Genomic DNA, 27,606 nt, shown 5'->3' with positions numbered 1-27,606 from the left:
GTGGGTTTACATGGACACGGTACCAGGTGGGTTTACATGGACACAGTACCGGATGGGTTTACATGGACACGGCACCCGGTGGGTTTACATGGATACGATACCGGGTGGATTTACATGGACACGTACCGGATAGGTTTACATGGACATGGTACAGGGTGGATTTACATGGACACGGTTCCAGATGGGTTTACATGGACAAGGTACCGGATGGGTGTATATGGACACGGGAACTAATAAAAAAAGAACCTTGCGCTCTAAATATATAAAACCCACACAACAAATGTGATAATAAAGTGTGAACAATACAAAATGTACATACGCGTGATGCAGTATAGTGATATAACTTATGTGCAACTTTAAATTAATGACAGTGTTCAATATGTTGAAACAAGTAGAACCAGTACGCAGCTCCGAACCCGAAAAGGAACCGTCCTCTGAATTTCTTTAATATGTGATTTTGTAAACACGGGGAGCACAAAAACCGAAACAAGACAAAAATGTATAATAGTGCAATGCTGTATTGGAATATATTGGAAACAAGCGCCACACGTGCACACTCACAAAGTATCCATCGATAGCAGACACATCTAATATGTAAACCCAGGCGGAAACGTCTTTGGCCAGGCTTAGGGCCTCTCCTCTGTGGTATGTTGGAGAGATGTAGTACTCGTTCCCCCAGAAACAAAAGAGCAGCAAGGTGGTGCAGATCGTACTATACAAGGTATGGTTATATCGCTTAATCTCAACATATTTAAATTCACAATTGTGAATTTCCTTCAAGCAGTGTGTATGGTATATAATGGAGGTTGGTAATCCCTATAGGGAGACCAGCCTCACATCCACCACCGTCGCTGTGACGATGCGCCGATACCAGTACCTGTGTCTCATCCCGTCTCACGTTGATTGACGTGGTGGCGTATCTCCTCCGATTGGAAACTGCCGTTCAGTGAGCGCATCGCCACATCCATACTCTATAGTGGAAGGTATTGCATTGGATGTAATACTCTATAGTGGAAGGTATTGCATTGGATGTAATACTCTATAGTGGAAAGTATTGCGTTGGCTGTAATACTCTATAGTGGAAGGTATTGCATTGGATGTAATACTCTATATTGGAATGTATTGCATTGGGTGTAATACTCTATACTGGAATGTATTGCATTGGGTGTAATACTCTATACTGGAAGGTATTGCATTGGATATAATACTCTATACTGGAAGGTATTGCATTGGGTGTAATACTCTGTACTGGAAGTTATTGCATTGGGTGTAATTCTCTATACTGGAAGGTATTGCATTGGGTGTAGTACTCTATACTGGAATGTATTGCATTGGGTGTAATTTGTGATGTGATACCTTGCTGAGTATAACGTTGGGTGTAATTCTTTATACTGGAAGGTATTGCATTGGGTGTAATACTCTATACTGGAATGTATTGCATTTGGTGTAATACTCTATACTGGAAGGTATTGCATTGGATATAATGCTCTATACTAGAAGGTATTGCATTGGATGTAATACTCTATACCGGAAGGTATTGCATTGGGTGTAATACTCTATACTGGCAGGCTTGCATTGGATTTTATACTGTATACTGGAAGGTATTGCATTGGGTGTAATACTCTATACTGGAAGGTATTGCATTGGGTGTAATTCTCTATACTGGAAGGTATTGCATTTGGGTTTTATACTCTATATTGGAATATTGCATTGGGTGTAATTTGTGATGTGATACCTTGCTGAGTATAACGTTTGGTGTAATTCTCTAAAGGTATTGCATTGGGTGTAATACTCTATACTGGAATACATTGCATTGGGTGTAATACTCTATACTGGAAGGTATTGCATTGGATATAATACTCTATACTGGAAGGTATTGCATTGGATGTAATACTGTATACTGGAAGGAATTGCATTGGGTGTAATACTCTATACTGGCAGGTATTGCATTGGATGTAATAATCTATACTGGAAGGTATTGCTTTGGATGTAATACTCTATACTGGAAGGTATTGCATACAGGCATACCCCACATTTCCATACGCAATGGGATCGGAGCATGTATGTAAAGCGAAAATGTACTTAAAGTGAAGCACTACCTTTTTCCCACTTATTGATGCATGTACTGTACTGCAATCGTCATATACATGCATAACTGATGTAAATAATGCATTTGTAATAGGCTCTATAGTCTCCCCGCTTGCATACAGCTTTGGTACAGGTAGGGAGCTGGTATTGCTGTTAAGGACGTGCTGACAGGCGCATGCGTGAGCTGCCGTTTGCCTATTGAGCGATATGTACTTACTTGCGAGTGTACTTAAAGTTAGTGTCCTTAAACCGGGGTATGCCTGTACTCTATACTGGAAGGTATTGAATTTGAGTTTAATACTCTATACTGGAACATATTGCATTTGGGTTTAATACTCTATACTGGAAGGTATTGCATTGGATGTAATACTCTATACTGGACGGTATTGCATTAGGTGTAATACTCTATACTGGAATACATTGCATTGGGTGTAATACTCTATACTGGAAGGTATTGCATTGGATATAATACTCTATACTGGAAGGTATTGCATTGGATGTAATACTGTATACTGGAATGAATTGCATTGGGTGTAATACTCTATACTGGCAGGTATTGCATTGGATGTAATAATCTATACTGGAAGGTATTGCATTGGTATAATACTCTATACTGGAAGGTATTGCATTGGGTGTAATACTCTATAGTGGAAGGTATTGTAATGGATGTAATTCTCTATACTGGAAGGTATTGCATTGGATGTAATACTCTATACTGGAAGGTATTGCATTGGGTGTAATACTCTATACTGAAAGGTATTGCATTGGGTGTAATACTCTATACTGGAAGGTATTGCATTGGATGTAATACTGTATACTGGAAGGAATTGCATTGGGTGTAATACTCTATACTGGCAGGTATTGCATTGGATGTAATAATCTATACTGGAAGGTATTGCATTGGTATAATACTCTATACTGGAAGGTATTGCATTGGGTGTAATACTCTATAGTGGAAGGTATTGTAATGGATGTAATTCTCTATACTGGAAGGTATTGCATTGGATGTAATACTCTATACTGGAAGGTATTGCATTGGGTGTAATACTCTATACTGGAATGTATTGCATTGGGTGTAATACTCTATACTGGAAGGTATTGCATTGGGTGTAATACTCTATACTGGAATGTATTGCATTGGGTGTAATACTCTATACTGAAATGTATTGCATTGGATGTAATACTCTATACTGGAAGGTATTGCATTGGATGTAATACTCTATACTGGTAGTTATTGCATTGGGTGTAATACTCTATACTGGAAGGTGTTGCATTGGTGTAATACTCTATACTGGAAGGTATTGCATTGGATGTAATACTCTATACTGGAATGTATTGCATTGGGTGTAATACTCTATACTGGAAGGTGTTGCATTGGTGTAATACTCTATACTGGAAGGTATTGCATTGGGTGTACTACTCTGTACTGGAAGGTATTGCATTGGATGTAATACTCTATACTGGAAGGTATTGCATTGGTGTAATACTCTATACTGGAAGGTATTGCATTGGGTGTAATACTCGATACTGGAAGGTATTGCATTGGGTGTATTACTCTATACTGGAAGGTATTGCTTTGGATGTAATACTCTATACTGGAAGGTATTGCATACAGGCATACCCCACATTTCCGTACGCAATGGGATCGGAGCATGTATGTAAAGCGAAAATGTACTTAAAGTGAAGCACTACCTTTTTCCCACTTATTGATGCATGTACTGTACTGCAATCGTCATATACATGCATAACTGATGTAAATAATGCATTTGTAATAGGCTCTATAGTCTCCCCGCTTGCATACAGCTTTGGTACAGGTAGGGAGCTGGTATTGCTGTTAAGGACGTGCTGAACGGCGAATGCGTGAGCTGCCGTTTGCCTATTGAGCGATATGTACTTACTTGCGAGTGTACTTAAAGTTAGTGTCCTTAAACCGGGGTATGCCTGTACTCTATACTGGAAGGTATTGAATTTGGGTTTAATACTCTATACTGGAACATATTGCATTTGGGTTTAATACTCTATACTGGAAGGTATTGCATTGGATGTAATACTCTATACTGGACGGTATTGCATTAGGTGTAATACTCTATACTGGAAGGTATTGCATTGGATGTAATACTCTATACTGGAAGGTATTGCATTGGATGTAATACTCTATACTGGAAGGTATTGCATTGGATGTAATACTCTATACTGGAAGGTATTGCATTGGGTGTAATACTCTAAACTGGAAGGTATTGCATTGGGTGTAATACTCGATTCTTCGAAGTATTGCATTGGGTGTAATACTCTATACTGGAAGGTATTGCATTGGGTGTAATACTCTATTGATGGAAGGTATTGCATTGGGTGTAATACTCGATACTTCGAAGGTATTGCATTGGGTGTAATACTCTATACTGGAAGGTATTGCATTGGGTGTAATACTCTATTGATGGAAGGTATTGCATTGGATGTAATACTCTATACTGGAAGGTATTGCATTGGGTGTAATACTCTATACTGGAAGGTATTGCATTGGGTGTAATACTCTATACTGGGATGTATTGCATTGGGTGTAATCTGTGACGTGATACCTTGCTGAGTATAACGTTGGAATTTTCCTTTCCTAGATCACCTCCACCAGCTCGCAGAGCCTGAGAGGGACCCTGCTTGGTCACACGACACTGCAGAAGTCCCCGCCTGTGGCCGATTGTAAAGAGACAGCAGACTGAGGGCGAAGAGTATGTGTCATCCCAGCGTATCCCTGATGCACCGAGCCCAGATAAAGGTGGAAGCTTATTCTGGGATTGCTATGAGTTACAGGACATGTTTATTTATTTATTATTGTGTCAAGCTCGTTTTACCGACATTATCCCTCGTCCTGGCATGTAATTCTCACACCGCATGTTATTCGGTGTAACACGGCTGGACCTGGAAATACACGTGTGTTTTACAACTCTCGGAAGTGCTGTTGTCGTCCCAAACGTCAGAACGCAATCTGCAATATTATTCCCCCCTTTTTTTAAACTGACGTCTGTTTACCTTTCCATCACTTTCTCACCCGCAGAAGCTTCGCCCTAAAACAGCTTTGTGTCATTAGAACCAAGTTTGCCACCTCACCTGGGATGCAAAGTGATGGCATACAGGGCATGGGCAGGCCAGAGAGATCCCAGGGCATAGGCAGGCTAGGGATAGTCCAGGGCATAGGCAGGTTAGGGATAGTCCAGGGCATATGCAGGCTAGAGATGGCCCAGGGCATAGGCAGGCTAGAGATATCCCAGGGCATAGGCAGGCTAGAGATAGTCCAGGGCATAGGCAGGTTAGGGATAGTCCAGGGCATAGGCAGGTTAGAGATGACCCAGGGCATGGGCAGGCTAGAGATAGCCTAGGGCATGGGCAGGCTAGAGGTGGCCCAGGGCATGGGCGGGCTAGAGATATCCCATTGCAAAAGCAGGCTAGATTATATCCCAGGGCATAGGCAGGCTAGAGATAGCCCAGGACATGGGTGTCACGGGTGACCGGGTTATTTACACCTTTTATCGGGATCATTGAGCAAAACAAGGTTATTGAAATAAATTGTAATTTATTCGGCATAAATTCGCTTACACACAATGATACACAAAATACAGACGAAAGACACACTTACTTTGGGGCTGGGGTAGGAAACTAGACTTTCCTAGGTGCAGGGAACTCTTTGTGAGAGTTTTACCCTGACCGAGACTTAGCCCGGGAGCTCCTGGTACCCAAATCGGCATATAATGCCATACGCCACCGCTATGTTCGCTTCTGATAACTTGGTCCCTCCTGACCGCGAGCTACTCCAAATCTCCAGGAACTCAAATCGGCATAAGATCCCAGCCACGACCACTACGTTCGATTCCGAGAACTTGGGCGCAAAATGCTGGACTTAGTCTCTGGCGGGCAGGCTTTTCAGACTCGAAATCGAAGCTAGTACCGTAGCTTTGCTATTACAAACAAAGCATCTATGAAAAGTCTGCCCGCTCTCTTCCGGCTCTGACTCAAGGGGAACACACAATCTGATTGGCTCAAGGCTTCTTATAGTATTCTCTGCTTCATTCATTAAATAGAAGCAGAGCGGACAGCCAATCAGCGTGTGGGAACTTTATCAAGCAGCCAATCAGAGCCAAGCCGGGTAGAAAATCCGGATCTGCATGAAATTTGAAATGGCCACGGGTCATGCGCAAGCCTGCCACATCTCCCCCCAGCTATCCCAATGCCACCCGCTGGGCAGGCACGACCCTAGGTCTGGCAGAACAAGTGGCATAACGGAGGACAACCATAGATCTCCGGACTTGGTACTACGCCTTTCCCCGCTGACCAAATGCCGTTCACACATCACGTTCTGGCCATCCTCTGGCTGCTTTGAACTCCGATGTCCAGCAGACTTACCGGCGCCTATGGGTTTGCACGGGCTGCCTGTTTGGACATCAGTTACGAATATTTAAACATATTAAAACTATATTTTAATACACACCGAGTCTTGTCGTTTTATTTCTGTCTGCCTTATTCCCCACACACTTTCCCTTGGACTCTGACTCCCCGCCACCCCCAATCTTATATACGGATGGGCACCCACAAACCCTATACTGGTTCTGGGTCACCTTGACACTAGCCGGGGTATCCCCCTTAATCTAGTGATTCCCTCAGCTACAGGGATACATATTTATCCCTGTGCCTCATTCAACTTTCTGGGCTGTGCTGAAGCAGGGTACCCTAGTGGTGAGTTGCGCTTATGTTTTCATGGGGAGGTATTGCTGGGACAATATGCCTACATGTATCCGAGAATCAGGCATGATTCCCTGGTACATTTATTGGGGACCCGGTAACTCAGGACTCCAACCTCCCAGGCACATTCTGTCAACGGTTCCTCCGCAAACCCCCTCCCCACCCCTTGAAACTCATACACTAGCAATCCCTGATTGATGGCATGCCCGGAAAGGGAAACACACACACACATTGTTATTACCCTGCGTACAATGTGATCATACTATGTTACTGGGTCCAAGAGCTAACTCTCTGGGACCCTTATACGCGGAGCAGGGGTAACCAAATGGGCTTGACCTTTATTATAGAGCCTGGTTACCCCCTCCTGTCACAATGGTTTGGCTAGAGATATCCCAGGGCATAGGCAGGCTAGCGATGTCCCAGGGCATGGGCAGGCTAGAGATATCCCAGGGCATATGCTGTATGCATCTCAAGCTGTCGTGTACACAGTAACATGACATGATTGGCCCACAAATAATGCATATGGAGTATGTCATTTGGCTGGGATTTCTGCCCTAACACTACATTCACTTCACCGGCAGTTTGCCGAGGTTTTACACGCAGCTATGAACTGGGGAAAGTGGAGAATGTGTCAAAACCATTTTCTATAAAAGATAACAAACAAAATTGCAGAGAAAATTCAATCATTTATTGTGCAGGTTACACTGTGCGTACACAGCGACACAAAGCGCCAGGCGTTACATAGGGCGTCTTGCTTTGAAGGCGCACAGCGATGTTTCAATTCTTTAACCACAAACCAGGTTGTGTGCGAGCGGAAGAAGCAGCGTTTGATTCAAAAGATAAGGAAAGGATGTGAAGAACTCAACGCTCTTCTGCGTGGAAGGCGTTTACCTCGCGGGGCTGGGAGGCCAGGCTTCACTTTGGAATGGCACAAGAGCAAGATGCCTGACGAGAGACGGAGAAACGGTTACTTTCTGGCGGTTTGTGAGGGTGACGCGTCACTGCGGCAGAACACAATATTCACAAGGCTATTTACCAAAGCGGGCATGAGATTGAAGCTCGAAGAAAGAAAATGGCCTGACGTTTGCCTACAAATGTGAAGGATAATGCTGCACTCCCCAAAAGAAATCAAAACAATACAAATACCAGTGCTCCTGGTCCAGGAATCTCTGCGTGGTACCCCCAATAGCATGTACCCCCAATAGCATGTATGTAAGGAAAGACCTAGGCACTACGGATTTCTGCTAGAAAAGTGATTTAATAACATGTGCCTAACATATGTATAACATGTGCCTAACATATGTATAACATGTGCCTAACATATGTATAACATGTGCTTGCCTAACATATTTTTTTTCCCCATGATCTAATAAACATCCAAACCTTTATTCTCACTGGATAGGGGGATCGCCCCCTGATTTTGTATTAACTGCCATTTCAGACCTCAGCGCTTAGTGAAGCCCGCCCATGGGGCTTAATCCTGTGCATATATATATATATATATATATATATATATATATATATATATATATATATATATATATATATATATATATATATATATATATATATATATATATATATATATATATATATATATATATATATATATATATATATATATATATATATATATATTCTGTATACCCAACATAGTGACCCAATGCCCACTGTAACCCTCACATATATTTGGTATAGCCTCCCACTTCTGCACTGTTGATACCAATGACACATTATTTGGGTAACACATCGAGGCTGTAAAATAACTTCCTTGAGGTTCGTTGATGAGTATCGGTGCATTGTAAAGGTTTTATAAACGTTCTTAGGGATGGGATCAATTTGGACGTGCTCACCTCGACTTGTTGGCATGGTGGTATTGGTGTCGTTGGAATTGGTACCGGAATTGGTACTGGTAAAGGTATAGTGGGGACTGCAAGACAAGGCATTAATCACATCAGTGAGTGCTTAGAAGGCAGTAACTTGGTGAAAATTACTTTGTTAATGGTGGGAGGCAGCGAGGGTATTAGAGGTAGGGTGGAGTTACCCCGTAGGGTTTCCTTGGCCAGTGTTGAGCTTTGCAAGGTAGCGGCCGGACTACACGCGGTACAACACGGCGATTTACCTTTCGATACGGCATGAACCGTTGGACAGCGCTCTGTTACTACGAGGACAGGTTGTGCCGCTCACACATGGGGGTTTATTTGTCGCACGTGACATGGAGAATATGGTGGCAGGCGCATGGCGAGACCGTGAAGGTCTGCGCCAGACTAGGCTGTTCCTCTAATCCACCACCTGCTTACATGGGTGGGAAGCAGGGGGTCTCCGGAGTGGGGGTCTAAAACCGTTATTTTCAGCTACGGGGACCCCCTGTATCCCGAGATATATACTGGTTAGTCCCTGGTATTAAAATCCCTGCGTCACGCCGGCCAATCGGAAGCCGCTGCCGATCGTAACGCGGGAGATTTTCCCTCCATTTTGTTTCCCCCTGGATGAGATGCAATCGGTGGGAACCTTGGCAGTAAGTATCTCCGAAACCAGGGGCTCCCCGGTGATTAAATAATCCAATGTTCGGGTGCAGAGACCCCAGGTTTTCTCTGGGCGAGGGGGTAATGGGAAGGAGGAATTCCTACCTATAAATAACTCTGACCCTAGTATGTTATTAAAGAGACACTCATGTGTCCCTGGACTTGTGGTCACAGATGCAAACTGATTATTTGCAAGTAGTGTCTGAATAAATCCACATTATACAGGAGTTCCTCATACACACGCCTCCTCCTAATATCGTGCGCGTGCTTCTCAAATTTATCTGCATATATTATCATCTGGTTTTGTGCTGCACTTCCGTACATACTCTACCATAGGAATTGATCGCGGTGGAAAATATATATACTAGCTGATATACCCGGCGTTGGGCGTTGCCCGGGCGTGGAAGGACAGGGGGCATGGAGTGGAAGGGTGGGGGGGGAGGGGCGTGGAGGGGCAGGGGGGAGGGGCGTGGAAGGGCGGGGGGGTCAAGGGGCGGGGAGGGCAAAGGGCAGGGGGGCAAAGGGCATGGGGGGCAAAGGGCAGAGAGGGGCGGGGGGGGCAAAGGGCAGAGAGGGGTGGGGGGGGTAAAGGGCAGGGAGGGGCGGAGGGGGGAAAATGGCAGGGAGGGGTGGCGGGGGGCAAAGGGCGGGGGGGCAAAGGGCAGGGGGGGTGGGGGGGGGCAAAGGGCAGGGAGGGGCGTGTGGGCCAAAGGGCAGGGAGGGGCAGGGGGGCCAAAGGGCATGGAGGGGCAGGGGGGCCAAGGGCAGGGAGGGTCGGGGGGGCTAAGGGCAGGGAGGGGCAAGAGGGCAGGGAGGGAGGGAGGGGGGAAGAGGGTTGGGAGGGAGGGGGCAAAGGGCTGGGGGGGAAAAGGGCAGGGAGGGGTGGGGGGGGGAAAGGGCAGGGAGGGGCGGGGGGGGGGGGGCAAAGGGCAGGGAGGGGCAGGGGGCCAAAGGGCAGGGAGGGGCAGGGGGGCCAAAGGGCAGGGAGGGGCTGGGTGGCTAAGGGCAGGAGCGGCGGGGGGGCTAAGGGCAGGGAGGTTCGGGGGGCTAAGGGCAGGGAGGGGTGGGGGGCTAAGGGCAGGGAGGGGCAAGAGGGCAGGGGGGGCTAAGGGGAGGGAGGGGGGCAAGAGGGCAGGGGGGGCAAAGGGCAGGGAGGGGTGGGGGGCCAAAGGGCAGGGAGGGGTGGGGGGGCCAAAGGGCAGGGAGGGGTGGGGGGGCCAAAGGGCAGGGAGGGGCGGGGGTGCCAAAGGACAGGGAGGGGCAGGGGTGCCAAAAGGCAGGGAGGGGCGGGGGTGCCAAAGGGAGGGGCGGGGGGGGGGGCCAAAGGGCAGGGAGAGGCAGAGGGGCCAAAGGGCAGGGACGGCCGGGGGGGCCAAAGGGCAGGGAGGGTCGGGAGGGCCAAAGGGCAGGGAGGGGCGGGGGGGCCAAAGGGCAGGGAGAGGGAGGGCAGGGGGGGCAGAGGGGAGGGAGGACAGGGGGGCAGAGGGGAGGTAGGGCAGGAGGGGCAGAGGGGAGAGAGGGCAGGGGGGGCAAAGGGCAGGGGGAGGGAGGGCAAGGGGGGTCAAAGGGCAGGGGGAGGGCGGGCAAAGGACGGGGAGGGAGGGCAGGGGGGGCTAAGGGCAGGGGGCGGAGGAGAGGGAGGGCAGAGGGAAGGGAGGACAGGGGGGCAGAGGGGAGGGAGGGCAGGAGGGGCAGAGGGCAGGGGGGGCAAAGGGCAGGGGGAGGGAGGGCAAGGGGGGTCAAAGGGCAGGGGGAGGGAGGGCAGGGCGGGCAAAGGACAGGGGGAGGGAGGGCAGGGGGTCTAAGGGCAGGGGGAAGGGGGGGCAAAGGGCAGGGGGAGGGAGGGCAAGGGGGGTCAAAGGGCAGGGGGAGGGAGGGCAGGGAGGGCAAAGTGCGGGGGGAGTCAGGGACGCGGTAAATAAGTTTACTCACCTTGCACACGGCCGCGCTCCTGTTCCTCCGGGTCCCGGCCGCCCTCCTACTCCCCCTTCGGGTCCTCCGCGGAGAGGCTGAGACGCTCCGGTGAGGAGGTGCTGTGCCTCTCACGGGGAGAGGCGGAGACAGCCGGAGGAGAGGCGGAGACAGCCGGACGAGAGGCCTCTGGGACGGGGAGATGCCGCAGAGAGCGCACTCTGTGTGTGTGTGGGGGGGATGGGGGGGTGAGCAGGTCGGGTGGGGAGGGGGGGTGAGCGGGTGGGGGGTGAAGGAGAGCGCCAGGTGAGGGAGCAACCTCTGTGAGGGGAGAGCCACGTGCTCTCTCTGTGTGTGTGTGTGTGTGTGTGTGTGGGGGGGGGGGTGAGCGGGTGGGGGGGTGAGGGAGAGCGCCGGGTAAGGGAGTGGCCTATGGGTGGTGAGGTGAGAGTCCCTCGCTGTATCCCGGGCGCTCGCTCCGCTCCCTCACTGACTGTAGCGGCGGGGGGGGGGGGGAGGGGAGGAAAAAGCACGGGAAAGAGGGAGACCCGGGGAGAGGAAGTGTGTGTGTGTGCGGGGCGGGCGGCCCAAGGGAGCAATCTCATTGGCCTGGCCCAAGGTCCAATCTGATTGCCGCTAGGGACACAGGGAGGGACACAGGGAGACACATATAGACAGACAGACAACGACACATAGGACACTTTGAGAAATATATAGTAGATATATATATATATATCGCCCCAGTTCTACAGCGCGTTGGTGCTAATGCATATGCATGCCGGAGGTGGCGATCGAATGGAAATACCCACAGAAGTGCTCGGGGAAAGATCGAAGGTTTCTCATTATCCGTGCCCACCCAAGAAACACTTCAGCGATATGACACAGTGGGTTAGTAAATATCTGTACTCACCTTTTAGGCATACGTTCAGGTACAAGTTGAGTAGATCGATCACCGTCTGCTTGACTTCGGTGGCTGCGTTCTAAATGTTTCAGAACGAAAACAAAGCATTTTTTAGTTTAATCAAAGCGTTGTGTAATCCAGATGCTTGTTTACACCGTGTATCCCACTCATTTAAGGAAATGAAACACACGTACTGTACGTTCTTGGAGCTACATAATATGTAATCCAATTCAATGAAACCATGGGAATATCCTTAGCGTGTTGTGAGGCGGCCATCTTGGATGTATGCTGTCATTGATGATACTGGGCTTATAAGAAATATGTTGAGATACTTTACTTCTCCCTATGAGATCTGGTTCTTAAACTTCACAATTCCCTTCTCGGCCTAAGTGTGAGTCGGGGCAGCGGGGGCGTTTAATGGCTAATAATGACTCTCAAAGTCTCTTGGCCTTCTCATTATTTTCAGTGACATAGAAAGATGTCTTGCTCCTGAAGGCAAAAAGGTTTCATTTTGTGTAGATCATTTGAGGGTATATTTGATTGATGTTCTTAAAAGGGTCTCGCTGAGATTTACACAAGCTGCTTCAGAGACTCCGATACATTTTATCCCAATATAATTACCCTAAAGAACTAGAATAGTTCTGGAAAACACTCACTCCTTCTGTCCCGGCAGTGTGAGAGAAATCGAGACTTGTAATTACTTGGCATTACAGTTGCATGTATTTACACTGTCACAGAGTTACACTGGCGTGTATTTACACTGTCACAGAGTTACACTGGCGTGTATTTACACTGTCACAGAGTTATACTGGCGTGTATTTACACTGTCACAGAGTTATACTGGCGTGTATTTACACTGTCACGGAGTTATACTGGCGTGTATTTACACTGTCACAGAGTTATACTGGCGTGTATTTACACTGTCACAGAGTTATACTGGCGTGTATTTAAGCTGAAACAGAGTTACACTGGCGTGTATTTACACTGTCACAGAGTTATACTGGCGTGTATTTACACTGTCACAGAGTTATACTGGCGTGTATTTACACTGTCACGGAGTTCAGTGGCCGTATAATGTCACAGAGTTACACTGGCATGTATTTACACTGTCACGGAGTTCAGTGGCATATACACTGGCGACACACTTTATTCGAGCTTGGCTAGTCCCACGAATTCGGATATACCCGGGTGTATTGAGGTTTGTGACTGTTTTCTGCCCGAGTACATTGAGTTATTTTCCAAGCAGGGATTGAAGCATTTTATTCCCGCTGGCTGCAATACTGCACAGTATATATATATAAACTGCATTACAATTCATGAATTTATGCCATCTGGTAGACACGCGAAGCATTGCAGCCTATTAAATCCTAATCATTATCATTTAACAGATCAGCCGCCCATCAGCCAGGCATGAACCCAGGCTGGGAAGGCAAATGCAACGGGGCTTGTCAGAGGTTAGGAGTGGCGCATTCCAGGTATCTGCCAGGTACATACCGGGTATTTGCTCGAATAAAGTGTGTCGGTGCAGTAATGTCACAGAGTTACAGTCGTGTGTATTTACAGTGTGAATACTTACTGCGCAGCCGCACTGTTGGTGTGTGGTGACCACAGTTATTTCAACTTCAATTTCACTACAAATAATAATTTAACATGTAAATAGTTACTAGAATAAATACATTTTTGTGAAGGCATACAGTAACTCTCACCTCTAGCACTGAGCACATTGTTGCCCATAGTGACTAAGCTATGCTATTCTATAAGACCACTTTAGAGCCCATTGGCTGGAAAGACATCTTTTTTAAAGGGATTGAAATGACTGACCAATAGGAAGCTGTAACTGAGGATGTGGCCACTTCCTGTGTGCCCCATATTTGGCCGGGAACTTCACAGGTAATTATCTCGGGAACTGAGAGGGGTTGGTAGGGGGGATTAGGGGGGAGTGGGGGATTAATGGAGGGGGGGAGGAGGAGGAGGGAGGAGGGGAAACCCCCGGAACTGAATGTAGCTTGGTCTTCGAAAAAGCCAATGAGTAGTATAACAGAGTAGGAGGCATTGCTACTTTCTGCTTCCTAGCAGCTGTAAGTATCCATCTGTGACCTGTGCTGTTTTATGGGTAACATTTTTGTTTCTCCTATTAATAAAGTATACCCAGGTTCTCTTATCTACATATTCCCAATATTCCTATAAATTATATTACCTGTTTAGACACAGCTCAAGTTCCAAGTTGCCTCCAATGATGTTATGGGTCGCAACTAAATCCACGGTCTACAATAAACCAAATAAAGTTAATAGTATTTCTTTTTTTTTGGGGGGGGGGGGTTTGTTAACGTTTTCCTGAGATGAAAACCCATCATGCCGTCTGTGGCAAGAGACCCCCAACTGAATCGTCGTGTCTTAGGGGCCCTCTAATGATACAACCAGAAGACGTGGATCGGCGCAGCCGTGGATGTGATGGAATCAATGTTTTTCAGGCCGGGCAGAGTCACACCTGGTGTCCTGTGCCCCGTGGTGTCCTGTGCCCCGTGGTGGAACGGACACGTTTGGCCCTCATCCAAACCTCTGGGGTCGATCCCAGCCGCAGAAATTCCAACTTCAGCCCCCCTCCCCTTCCTCGCGTAACCATATTGTCCGGGTCCCCGGTACCCCGCAGCCCGTTTTTATACTTACAACATCTAATTCAATCAACGTGTCGGATTCGCTGCTTATGACCACGTTCAAGGTAATGGTCACTGACGCTGATCCAGCTATTGTTTTTATCACAGGATTTTTGGCGTTAATTTCCACCTTCAGGACGTCTCCTACAGCAACATCGAGTAACTACGGAAAACAAACACAGAAACGTGAATCGTCCTGAGGTCATGCCGGCATTTCATATATGCTCTGTATAATATAATAATAATAATATTATTAAATCACCTAAAATATACAGATTGGGCACAATATTGTGACCTTTCATTCAACTGTCGCTAAAGAAAAGGGGCGGCCATTTGGATATCCTGACACTAACACAAATGCTCCCTGAGCGGAAAAACAATCGAAGGATGTTAAACTGGTATTTCTTTTGCCCCCCCCCCACCCGCCCCCAACAGGTCAGGTTTTCAGGCTATCCCAGAGTCAGCACAGGTGGCTCAGTCGGTTAAAAATGACATTGATTTAATGACGGACTTTGTCAAAATTCTCAGATCTTGTGATGCGCTTTACAAAGTCAGAAGCTTCGCCCATAGACAAAGGGGGCAACTCCAGGCTTCTAGGGCCACCAACAGGTCAGGTTTTCAGGATATTCCTGATATATATCGAAGACTGAGCCGCTGATTGACCCACCTGTGCTGATGCAGGGATATCCTGATAACCTGACCTGTTGGTGGCCCTTAAAAAAGGAAGTTAGCCACCACAACTGCCTTAGACCGACAAAACATACTTGGGAAGATTCTTTTCCATTGAAATGGGCCAATTAAATATTTTGGAATATTGTCGCGTTGGTGTGTGATACTCTGCATTGTGACTGTTAGCGCTGCGTTGGTGTGTGATACTCGGCATTGTGACTGTTAACACTGCGTTGGTGTGTGATACTCTGCATTGTGACTGTTAACGCTGCGTTGGTGTGTGATACTCTGCATTGTGACTGTTAACGCTGCGTTGGTGTGTGATACTCTGCATAATGACTGTCACCGCTGTGTTGGTGTGTGATACTCGGCATTGTGACTGCGTGACTGCGTTGGTGTGTGATACTCTGCATTGTGACTGTTGACGATGCATTGGTGTGTGATACTCTGCATAATGACAGTCAACACTGTGCTAGTGTGTGATACTCTGCATTGTGACTGTTAACGCTGCATTGGTGTGTGATACTCTGCATTGTGGCTGTTAACGCTGCGTTATACTCGGCATTGTGGCTGTTAACGCTGCGTTAGTGTGTGATACACGCCATTGCTGCTTAGCACATCCCGAGTCATAGAATGTTTAATAAAATTCACTTACCCCAGGGAAAATTTCTATGAGTTTGAGTGTGGATAGGTCGAGCTGTGGGGAAAGCAACAAGAAATCATTACCCGGTAGTAACAACATTAACGGGCACCGTGATATTCTCCAACTGGCACGTGATATCCCGTCCCACTCATGGGGAACTCTCCCAGTTTGTGCGGCCGTCAAATTGATGCCATTTTGGAACATTTTTCAAAGCATGAGGAACAAGAAACTCGCTCTGCCAATGTGCAAAAGAATCCCAAATCTAGAACTGAATGCAGCAAGATAAGCAGAGAAGAGAATCTAAGAGAACCCCGAATCTAGAACTGAATACAGCAATATAATCAGAGAGGAGAATGTAAGAGAACCCAAATCTAGAACTGAATGCAGCAAGATAAGCAGAGAAGAGAATCTAAGAGAACCTCCCATCAAGAACTTAATGCAGCAAGATAAGCAGAGAAGGGAATCTAAGAGAACTCTGAATCTAGAACTGAACGTAGCAAGATAAGCAGAGAGGAGAAAGTAAAATAACCCCTAATCTAGAACTGAATGCAGCAAGATAAGCAGAGAGGAGAATCTAAGAGAACCCCAAATCTAGAACTGAAGGCAAGATAAGAAGAGAGGAGAATGTAAGAGAACCCCCAATCTAGAACGTAATGCAGCAAGATAAGCAGAGAAGGGAATATAAGAGGACCCCAAATCTAGAACTGAATGCAGCAATATAAGCAGAGAGGAGAATGTTAGAGAACCCCTAATCTAGAACTGAATGCAACAAGATAAGCAGGGAGGAGAATCTAAGAGAACCCCAAATCTAGAACTGAATGCAACAAGATAAGCAGAGAAGAGAATGTAAGACAACCCCGAATCTAGAACTGTATGCAGCAAGATAAGCAGAGAAGAGAATCGACAGATGTCTGAAATGTGGTAAATTCCAGTTTTTCTGATTTTTTTTGCTGCTTTTGAATAAACACATTTTACACTCAAACGATTGCACAGCAGAGAAGTGTACGAGTGCAGGTTGTGCGGGTTCTCGTACATTTTTTAACAAGTGCACACGCGTTTCACCATGAAGGAGAGTGGTCACAGTACAAAGCGCGCACACGCTTTTCACCATGAAGGAGAGCCGTCACAGTACAAAGCTTACACACGCATTTCACAATGGAGTGGTCACAGTACAAAGCGTGCAAACGCGTTTCACAATGAAGGAGAGCGGTCACAGTACGAAGTGTCTACATGCGTTTCACCATGCAGTAGCCTTTAGTACAAAACGTGCACACGCATTTCACCATGCAGCAGCTGTCAGTACAAAGTGTGCACACGCGTTTCACCATGCAGTAGCCATCAGTACAAAGCGCGCATACACATCCCAGATAACAAACACATTTTGCAGTTAAATTGTTGGGGAGTTTAACCTTTTAGTTTTATATAAAAGCAGCACACGCAAAAGGAAAGTTATTCATAACATTGAAGGTTATTCACGTTGGCACAGACCCAACATAGGGTATGAATGGATGCTGAAACTTAGCACTGTTTAGTGAATATGGGCCTTAGATTGCTGGTAACGAGTAATTGTCAGTGGGCGCACGTATAACACAGACTTTATTACTTACTATTGATGTTGGAATCTTTACTATTCTAAGAACAGAATTTAAAAGGCAATCAGGAACTCTATAATTCAACAGCTGTCCGACATTCAGTGGTAGAGATGGTATTTTGGGGCAACTTGTGTCCAGAACGGTTCCTGCTACTGTGAGAACAAGCTAGAAAATATATAAAAGCACAAAAAATGATCTTTTTGAACATTGTGAAATCTGTCTTTTACAAATGAAACCATTACTCAGCAGCTGCAGACACACAGACACACAGACACACAGACACACACACACACACACACACACACACAAACACACACACACAGAAACAGACACGCAGACACACTCAGATTCAGACACACACACACACACACACACACACAGACATACGCAGACTCAAGCAGACCTTCACACGCCTCAGCCAGGTCTGCCACCCTGCCCTTCCCCGTTATCCCCTTGCATACATCAGAATTTGAGGTGCAGCTCTACTGCCATGACCAGCACCCTCGCCCCTTCAAGCTGTTATAAGTCCTGCACCCCCACCCATCTTGCACCCCCCCCCCCAGTGTTTCCTCCCATTCTTGCCAGATGTAGAGGTGCTCCCTGGGAAGAAAGGCTGGCACCGTTGGGGTTGCGTCATCTCGCATGCTGGCGGCAGGACGCAGACCACCAAACGGGCTCTCGCTTCCACGGATGCAGGGAGAGGCGTGGTCACCTCTCTGTGCCAACCGGTCAAGCTGCTCTACTCAACTTTGCCATTTGGGGAGTCGGTGAGGGGACCGATCTAAGGCAGGGGTGCCCCACTCTCGTTCTCAAGGGCCACCAACAGGCCAGGTGTTAGGGATATCTGTGCTTCAACACAGTCTTCGACTGAGCCACTGATTGAGCCCCCTGTGCTGAAGCAGGGATATCCTGAAAACCCAACCATTAGGGGCGGGCAGTCTTGAGAACCCCGGCACTAGGTCATATAAAGAAGGGTGGACATCAATCTCCATCTCTGTGTGCCACGTCTCCCGCTAGGTCTGATGTGGAGTAAACCTCTGGCTATTAGTCTACTTGGTTAAACTTTGTTACCATGCGGGAGCACAAAATGGCGCAGTGTGACAACGCTACATTTCCGCACATTTTCTCCACTGTCTGTAATAAAGAGACCCATGTGTAGTAAAATTAGAAACTGGTACTGCTGCCTGCTAGGCAAGGGTGCCAATTCTTCCCTCACACCAAACATGGAGAGCCGTGAAGTCTCTCGGGGCAAGCCACTAACTCATACCCTGAAACGGGTGTAACGGAGAAAGAAAGATAAACAATGGTAACGTGGCACTGCTTCCCAATTAGGGACCGGAAAATAACCCATTTCTGGTTGAAGCAAGGACACGTAACAAACTTACCTCTAGTAATAAATTAATGGTCGTCGTCAGGTCCACCGACAGGACAGAGTAACTGATCAGGCCATTTTCACCGATAGGGAGATTCACTGCAAAGTAAGAGAGAGTCGGCAAGTTAAGAAGAGGTGCACCTGAACAGATTGAGCGACGGGTGTGAGAGCATGAAGATGTCCGTGTGGGCGAGGGGTGACGTGTGCGGTGCAGCCATGCGTGTGTTCTCCAGCTTTTTTGGGGCTTGTGCCCTGGTTCAGTTTACAGTAGGTTCAGACTTTGAGGAGTATCTATGTGTGTGTGTTATATATATAGCTTAGGCTGAGTCCCGCTAGCGCTGAGCGCGCTCATGTTTGGAGAGTGCTCCAAGCATGAGTGCCGGGTGTCCTGCTTGTACGCGGGGGTTGGGGGGGGGGCATTGCGGGTAGTTGAGCGCGCGGGTAAGTATAGGTTTTTGTTTACCTAAGCGCATGTGAGCATGTGTGCCCGCGCACGAGTGCTGCGCGCGCCGCGTGAGCGGGGACTTACATATATTTATATATGCAAGTCCCCGACGCAAGCGCCGCCCGCTCAGCGCTAGCGGGGACTTGGCCTTAGGTGTGTTTCCATACAAAGGTTCAGCTGTTACAGGGTTGCTAAGCAACAATGTAACAATAAGCTAAGGATGTCTGCAGCAACCAGAATGCCTCCTCGAGGAGGGGAGGAAGGAGGGGAGGAAAGACAGCAAGGAGGGGAGGAGAGACAGCAAGGAGAGGAGAGACAGCAAGGAGAGGAGAAGAGACAGCAAGGAGGGGAGGAAAGACAGCAAGGAGAGGAGGAGAGACAGCAAGGAGAGGAGAAGAGACAGCAAGGAGGGGAGGAAAGACAGCAAGGAGAGGAGGATAGACAGCAAGGAGGGGGGGAAATACACGGTCTGACCTTGCACATTATACTGTACGAATACAAGTGCGCCATAAGTGTATCTTGTGAGTGTGTATTACATACCCGGATACACTTATATTGACAACACCTCTGGGTGAGTTTCTATAGGCTCCTTTCCTATACCTTTTAGGAAGCTATAACATATAGCAGTCCAAATCCCGAATATCTATAAGGGATTTTATTACAACATCCACCCATCCAGCTCTAGGTGGGTAACAATTGGACACAGTCACGTGCTGTTGCAATACATCGTTTAATTACGTTTTAACACCCATTTTTTTATTCTTGGCATTAATAAAGTATTTTAAAATTTACAATTATACATTTGTTTGTGATTGAGTGCTGGAAGACTGGGTTCTTTTTTCTCCCATATGATACGGGGGGGAAATACAGCAAGGAGGGGAGGAAAGACAGCAAGGAGAGGAGGAGAGACAGCAAGGAGAGGAGGAGAGACAGCAAGGAGAGGAGGAGAGACAGCAAAGAGAGGAGCAGGAGAGACAGCAAAAAGAGGAGGAGACAGACAGCAAGGAGGGGAGGAGGAGAGACAGCAAGGAGAGGAGAAGACAGACAGCAAGGAGAGGAGAGGTAGCAAGGAGAGGAGGAGGAGAGACAGCAAGGAGAGGAGGAAAGACAGCAAGGAGAGGAGGAGAGACAGCAAGGAGAGGAGGAGAGACAGCAAGCAGAGGAGCAGGAGAGACAGCAAGGAGAGGAGGAGACAGACAGCAAGGAGGGGAGGAGGAGAGACAGCAAGGAGAGGAGAAGACAGACAGCAAGGAGAGGAGAGGCAGCAAGGAGAGGAGGAGGAGAGACAGCAAGGAGGGGAGGAAGACAGCAAGGAGAGGAGGAGAGACAGCAAGGAGAGGAGGAGAGACAGCAAGGAGAGGAGCAGGAGAGACAGCAAGGAGAGGAGGAGACAGACAGCAAGGAGGGGAGGAGGAGAGACAGCAATGAGAGGAGAAGGCAGACAGCAAGGAGAGGAGAGGCAGCAAGGAGAGGAGGAGGAGAGACAGCAAGGAGGGGAGGAAAGACAGCAAGGAGAGGAGGAGAGACAGCAAGGAGAGGAGGAGAGACAGCAAGGAGAGGAGCAGGAGAGACAGCAAGGAGAGGAGGAGACAGACAGCAAGGAGGGGAGGAGGAGAGACAGCAAGGAGAGGAGAAGACAGACAGCAAGGAGAGGAGAGGCAGCAAGGAGAGGAGGAGGAGAGACAGCAAGGAGGGGAAGAAAGACAGCAAGGAGAGGAGGAGAGACAGAAAGGAGAGGAGGAGAGACAGCAAGGAGAGGAGCAGGAGAGACAGCAAGGAGAGGAGGAGACAGACAGCAAGGAGGGGAGGAGAGACAGCAAGGAGATGAGAAGACAGACAGCAAGAAGGGGACGAGGAGAGACAGCAAGGAGAGGATGAAGACAGACAGCAAGTAGGGGCAGAGGAGAGGGAGAAGGAGAGACAGCAAGGAGAGGAGACAGAGAGACAGCAGGAGATGGAGAGAGATAGCAAGGTGTGGAGAGGAGATTAGACTGCATGGAGGGGAGGAAATGGAGGGATGACATATAGGGAATTAAGAGCATTGTGCACATACGGCAGGAGGGAGTGTAAAGAGAGAGGAGAGACATCAAGGAGAGTAGACATAGAGAGACAGCAAGGAGAGGTGGAGACTGATGGATGAAGAGGAGAGGGAATGGAGCGTAGTGGGCACATGGGACAAGAGGGAGTGCACAGAGAGGAGAGGAGAGACAGTGAGGTGAGTAGGAGGAGGAAAATGAGAGACAGCAGGGAGAGGAGGAGACAGAAAGACAGCAAGGAGAGGATGGGATAAGTAGGCGAGGAGGGAGTGTAGTGTGCACAGACAGGAGCAGACACAGTAAGACAGAGAGTGGAAAGAGGGGAGGAGGAAGTACAGAGAGGAGAAGGGTATGATGGAGAAGAGAGTAAGGTGGGGAAGAGAGGACAAGAGACAGCAAGGCATTACAGGGAGGGATGAAAACAAAGATTAATGTTTCATTAATAAGCTTTAAGATCTGCTAGATCGGCGTATGTTACACCGGGTACAGCTAGTTCTCAAAATATTACAACTCCAGCCCAACTCCCGCATGAGAGATTGAGGTTGTGTGATTTAGGTGTTATCCCTGAAATGCACTTTGAATCCCTGGTTCTGACCCAGAAACAACATTTCATACAGAACATTCTAATTGTTTTCCTTCAACAAATGTAGCGGTGCTTATAGCAAAGATGCTGCTGCTTTTATTTCTGTGGAAATTAAGCATAATTAGGAATTGTTTGTCAACCAAGTGTTTGAATCTCTTTGAAGCCACCACTCTGTCATTATCCTGGCGCCTCTGCAGAGTTTGCCGGACACAGGAATATCATAAGAACAAAAGACACCGCACCGACCCCAAGCCCCTCCGTTTTTACAAACTAACTTTAACATGTAAAAAATACGTCTTGGTGTCCGGTTATGACGTGGCAGTCACACTGATGTAACCACTTAAACACGTCACGTTAGTCCTTGGGCAGGCTGACCCCCTAGTACATTAAGCATTCGTATATAGGCAATGATTTGTACCTAGAATTGCTGACAAATTCACGTTGACGACGGTGACCACCTGCTGCAGGACGCTGTAAAGCTGCAACAGAAAAACAAACGCCATGGCACATGTTCCATTATAATGACGCGCGCCCGGGCTGGTAACAGGAACGTTTAATAAAACACCATTCACAGCGGAGAATTGTATGTCCAGACTAGATTTAGGTGAATCTGTTTCCCCCCCGAGTTTGCCATTCACAATCCGAACCCAAAACCGCCATTCGGATACAACACGATGGCGGATTGCCATGATCCATCTGCGGGATTCCGCAATCCGCTGGCGGATTTTAGGAATCCAACCCGAAGGATTGCAGGATCCGCGGATGGATCACCGGTGTAAAAAAAAATAATACAAAAAACGCAAAGGAAATGTCTGATTCGCAAAAAATAAAAATCGCCCTTCTGTACTCCAGATATGTCACCACATAGGAGAAGGTGTTGTTATATTCCTGTGTGTGTGGTGTCTTTGTGCAATCATGTTACAACAATACACACGCACAGACGCTTGCTATTACAAAAAAAAACCATGTTACAATCATTACACGGAATTGATATTAGCGCGTGACAAGAAATCTGAAGTCTGATTGAAACAGGAAATGACCCACTGAGCAGGCACTCTTGTGGTGCGGCAGCCCCTGCACATATACACGTGTGTGGGAAGATGTAATTACTAGGTGCTTGCAAGTTCTCGGAATTAAAACTTACCGTTTTTTGGAAGACGCCGTTGAGTAGTTTCGTCAGCGCGCCAGATATCGAGTCAAGAAGTCCACTAACAGAGGGAAATATACATATACAGTATTATACATACCAAGGAATGCTTGTTCCACGGAGTACTACAAGCCCTTCCAAAATTGAAATGTTTAATCTATAAGAGGAGCTAAGTGTCATGGGAAGAACGTGTTACTTATTAATAGTTTTTACAGATAAATATGTTACAAAAGCAAATCTTCTTCTGTGGGATCTGTTCAAAATACAGTCTCCCTTTAGGGATATAATCTTGTGTATTTTTATTTGTTCACCATGTGTGCCTTAATTTGTGTCAGTCGGCAGCATCGTTCCCGTTGGTTTCATTGTCCCTGTCTTTCCTGTTTAGTGTCCGACTATTCAGTTCATCTCTGCCTAAAACTTGGACATGAATGGTTTGGTAGGTGAGTGTTTGGTGAGAAAAGTACTTACAGACCCGATATCGTAATTGTAACTGCAATGTCGTCCGGGTTCTCCATGATCAGAATAAGGCAGCCAGTTTTTATTCCCACTTTGATCGCTGCATGGACTTTCACTATTACCTTAATATCTGCAACTCTAGGTGAAAATACAAATGGCGGATGTATAATGATAATAAATACATGACATCATTACCCCTAATTGCCTTGCTGCCCTTTTGAGACTTCACACGTGGTCACAATAGCACTGAAATGCTGCAAAGGTTTAGCAGCTCTGACCGGGGATTACCTAATATATTGTATTTTCTTTCAAATCCTGCCATACAGTGATATCCAAATCCAACTACCTAAACCAAATGAAATTGGGTACTGCATCTCCCTGAACATGGTCCCATGTAGGAGCAATAGGGTACAGTCATTTGTGGGGTATTCCTTTTGAGACCTATAGAATAACCTATTTCAGCTTTATCAGGCTGAATGATCTGGGGAGAATTGACGATGGACTAAAGGGTAAATCTGTTAACCTCTTATCATCCAACCATGGCCGGTGGAGATTTGTAAATATACATTTCTTACACAATGAAGAAGGAAGTATAGTCCAGTCAATTCTTCCCAGATAAAGGGTAAAGTTCACAGAGGTTTTGTAGTGGGGTCAGCATTCATATAATGGGTCTTTTCTATAGTCTGCGGTGGATTCCTAGCACACAGTGGGCAGCTATGACAAGAACATGCGTAGTGCATCTATAAATCCCATTTTTTATGTATATAACATCAGATAAAAGATGTACACTACCGACACACTTTATTGAAGTGTGGTCTTTACCGCAAGCCGGGAAATCTCCCGGCTTGCTAGTGGCCGCCCCTCGGCGTGCCGCGCGTCATAGACGCGCGGTCACGCGTCATCGGGAGCGTGCGCCCGCTGCACGCGTGTCCAGGAGCTCCCCGAGGGAGCCCTGGTGTCCCGCGATCGCGGGACAGCGGCAGGGGGTTCCGGGGGACCCGGCGGACCCGGCAGCGGTAGGGAGAGCGCCCCGATCGGAGGGCGCTCTTCCGCTGCTTCGGCGTGCGCCCGTCACACTCGGGCGTGCGCCAGGCTACTGCTGCGGCACAGAACGGGCAAATGCTCGAATAAACTGTGCCGCAGCAGTACTTCTGAGAAGGGATGTATGACCAATTTGTGTGTGTTTGAACACCTTGGAATGTGTTGACACAAATATATATATTTATGAGTGACATGGTGAGCTTGTTACGCTGTGTTTCTGAAAAGCTGTTTCGCTACAGAACAATGATTTATAATCCAGAAACATGTAGAAAAAGATCAAAAAACAACCAAGTTTGGAGCATGCCCTTACTGATCCCATCCCAGTTTGGAACATGTACTTACTGATCCCATCCCAGTTTGGAACATGCCCTTACTGATCCCATCCCAGTTTGTAACATGTACTTACTGATCCCATCCCAGTTTGGAACATGTACTTACTGATCCCATCCCAGTTTGGAACATGTATTTACTGATCCCATCCCAGTTTAGAACATGTACATACTGATCCCATCCCAGTTTGGAACATGTATTTACTGATCCCATCCCAGTTTGGAACATGTACTTACTGATCCCATCCCAGTTTGGAACATATACTTACTGATCCCATCCCATTTTGGAACATGTATTTACTGATCCCATCCCAGTTTGGAACATATACTTACTGATCCCATCCCATTATGGAACATGTACTTACTGATCACTTCCCAGAGTGACTTCCAGTTCAATTTCAAGGTCGAGGGCGACTCCGGGCTTGGGGGTTATAGTCAATGTTTTTATGTTGACCGTTTTGGTAACAATGCTGATAAATGAAAGAGATTATTACACGGTATCATTCTGGGAAACGCAAAGTCGTTTGTCAAGTTAGAATTGAGTGTAATGTTATTTGTATAATCAGTTAAATGGTTTTCTTATCCTGTAGGGTCTGAAAGTGTACGCCCTAAACATGAATTGTCTGTTTATTTACAACATGGGAACAGGAGACACGGAACCCGTCTCCCTTCCCAGGTTCTTGCGCTCTGTGCGAGGATCTCATTAAATAGACACTAACAGGGTATTTTAATATAACGTTTCATCATAAAACGTAGGAAGTAGCACTAGAAACACGGGTATTATCCCCTTATTTCTAAATGCATTTATTTATGCTTATGGCCCGCTGAGCTAATAACATTTTAATAGTCAAGGAAGTAACGTTTATTGGGGGGATTGGGGATTGGTTGAGGAGGGTGGCGGGGGAGAGATCACCTGGCCAGTCCTAGGTAGATAAAGCGTCTTTCAAGTTGCCAAATGTTGAAATAACCCACGATACATTAACCTGTTCACTGCTACAGCATTGCAAGCTCCTCTTGCTGCCAAAGAGTTAATAGGAGGGGAACGGATCAATTTGCAATAAGGTGAGCGGTGTCTTATGGAGCTGGCACATTAAATGACACGGCTCAGTGAGTAAGGTCTCCTTGGGCGAGTCACTGTATCTCCCTGTGCCTCAGGCGCCAAACATAGAGTGATGCCTTGTGCCTGCAGAATTCTATGTACAGCACTGTGTACAGTGTCAGCCCTATACAAGAAAAGCCATGTGGCTGTTGCATGCGCAGCATGTCTGTCACCCGAGGGCTCTACTTTTCTGCTGTGTTTTTTTTTTTGCACAGTAAAATGTACTGTAACACTCAGATAACATCCACCGATCAACGTGTTAACATTATTACATTAACCGAGAAGGGACTGGTCAACTTACTTGGTAATCGCACCGACACTAAGAGCGTCTCCCTTCTGGGGTCCGATTAAACTTTTGATTGTGTTAATTCCATCTGTTATAACTGAAAATGAGGAAAGTTATTGAGATGAGTGCTGCAGCTACCAGGAAGGCATATCTACAGTATGGGCCTCACTGCTACCTCAGGAGTTACGTACTCCCAGTTCTGCTTTTAGCCTGACTACAGGTACACACAGTCTTGGAAAAAAACTAGCGTTGGTACAAATATCTCTAGAAACCGTCTGCGTAAGTTGTGCTCAGAGAAGTACATAAGACTGGATAATGCAATGTGGCTAGCTTTCCTAAATATACCAGATACTGTGTTTCCTTCACTTTTGGACCTGTGTAGAAGTGAGTGTCTTTATTATACAGGTAACGGCCACACTGGAAGGATCGCATCATTGTTTCACACTTGAGAGCCTTTGTTAGCTTTAAAGTAACACGATGAAGAAAGAGAAGCCACAAGAAGGACACTGAAAATCTATCCTGGAAAGAGAACTTTGTACTTACGTGGAACCAATAGGTCTGGTGATGAACAGTACGGTACTTGTGATGGTTGGGCCATACATGCCAGGAACCCAAGATTCACCAGGATCCACAGCTTCAACATCTTGGCTTCTGATACCTGCATACAACACCATTAAAGACTGAGAGATGAGGAACAACAATGTGCAGAAACCCACAAACACAACAACATACGTATAACTCATGCCCGAGTAAAGTCTGGGGATCGAGGGAAAGGAATAGTTGATACATTGAAAATTGGTCTTCGTTGTATAGAGCTGACGTCAACAACACACCAAGTTCTTACCTCAGCTGACAGAGAACTCTGACTGTACTGTAGGATTCTTCTAGATGGCTTTGGATAGACTGATACAAACCGATCAGTCCTTATATACTTAACAGATAGACTCGATCAAGGAAATGTCCTCAAATGTCAAGTGAGTCCCTCATTTCCTGGGCTGTCAACCAATCTGTGCATAGTCCAATACAAATAGTGCTTGGAACACTTAATTAGGGAACGGTTTCTGAGCCAACTCTCGTGTTTACCATATCTTGGGGTACTCT

General features: G+C 47.0%; 1 protein-coding gene and 1 long non-coding RNA gene across 2 annotated transcripts in view; one reads left to right on the top strand and one right to left on the bottom strand.

Annotated features, from left to right (window-relative positions):
- Nucleotides 1–6,562, top strand: part of LOC142483505 (uncharacterized) — a 95,268-nt gene extending 88,706 nt beyond the window's left edge. The window contains exon 3 of the long non-coding RNA XR_012797362.1: nt 5,332–6,562. This is a non-coding gene — a long non-coding RNA (uncharacterized LOC142483505). The remainder of the gene's footprint in view (nt 1–5,331) is intronic.
- Nucleotides 6,563–7,482: 920 nt separating this feature from the next.
- Nucleotides 7,483–27,392, bottom strand: LOC142483504 (uncharacterized). The gene is made up of 16 exons (XM_075583501.1): nt 27,350–27,392; nt 27,049–27,163; nt 26,521–26,602; nt 25,486–25,590; nt 23,763–23,888; nt 23,292–23,355; nt 22,566–22,626; nt 19,097–19,182; nt 17,727–17,876; nt 16,132–16,173; nt 14,821–14,970; nt 14,351–14,418; nt 13,730–13,784; nt 12,163–12,232; nt 8,670–8,746; nt 7,483–7,761 (listed from the first exon to the last, which is right to left on the bottom strand). The coding sequence occupies exons 2-16, from the start codon at nt 27,146–27,148 to the stop codon at nt 7,732–7,734; spliced, it is 1,266 nt and encodes a 421-aa protein (XP_075439616.1). The 5' UTR covers nt 27,149–27,163; nt 27,350–27,392; the 3' UTR covers nt 7,483–7,731.
- Between the last annotated feature and the right edge of the window lie 214 nt (nt 27,393–27,606).

Source organism: Ascaphus truei, unplaced genomic scaffold, assembly GCF_040206685.1.
Source record: "Ascaphus truei isolate aAscTru1 unplaced genomic scaffold, aAscTru1.hap1 HAP1_SCAFFOLD_329, whole genome shotgun sequence".
Lineage (NCBI taxonomy): Eukaryota > Metazoa > Chordata > Amphibia > Anura > Ascaphidae > Ascaphus > Ascaphus truei.
The sequence above is the reverse complement of the archived record's forward strand: the minus strand, read 5'-3'. Positions and strand labels throughout refer to the sequence as shown.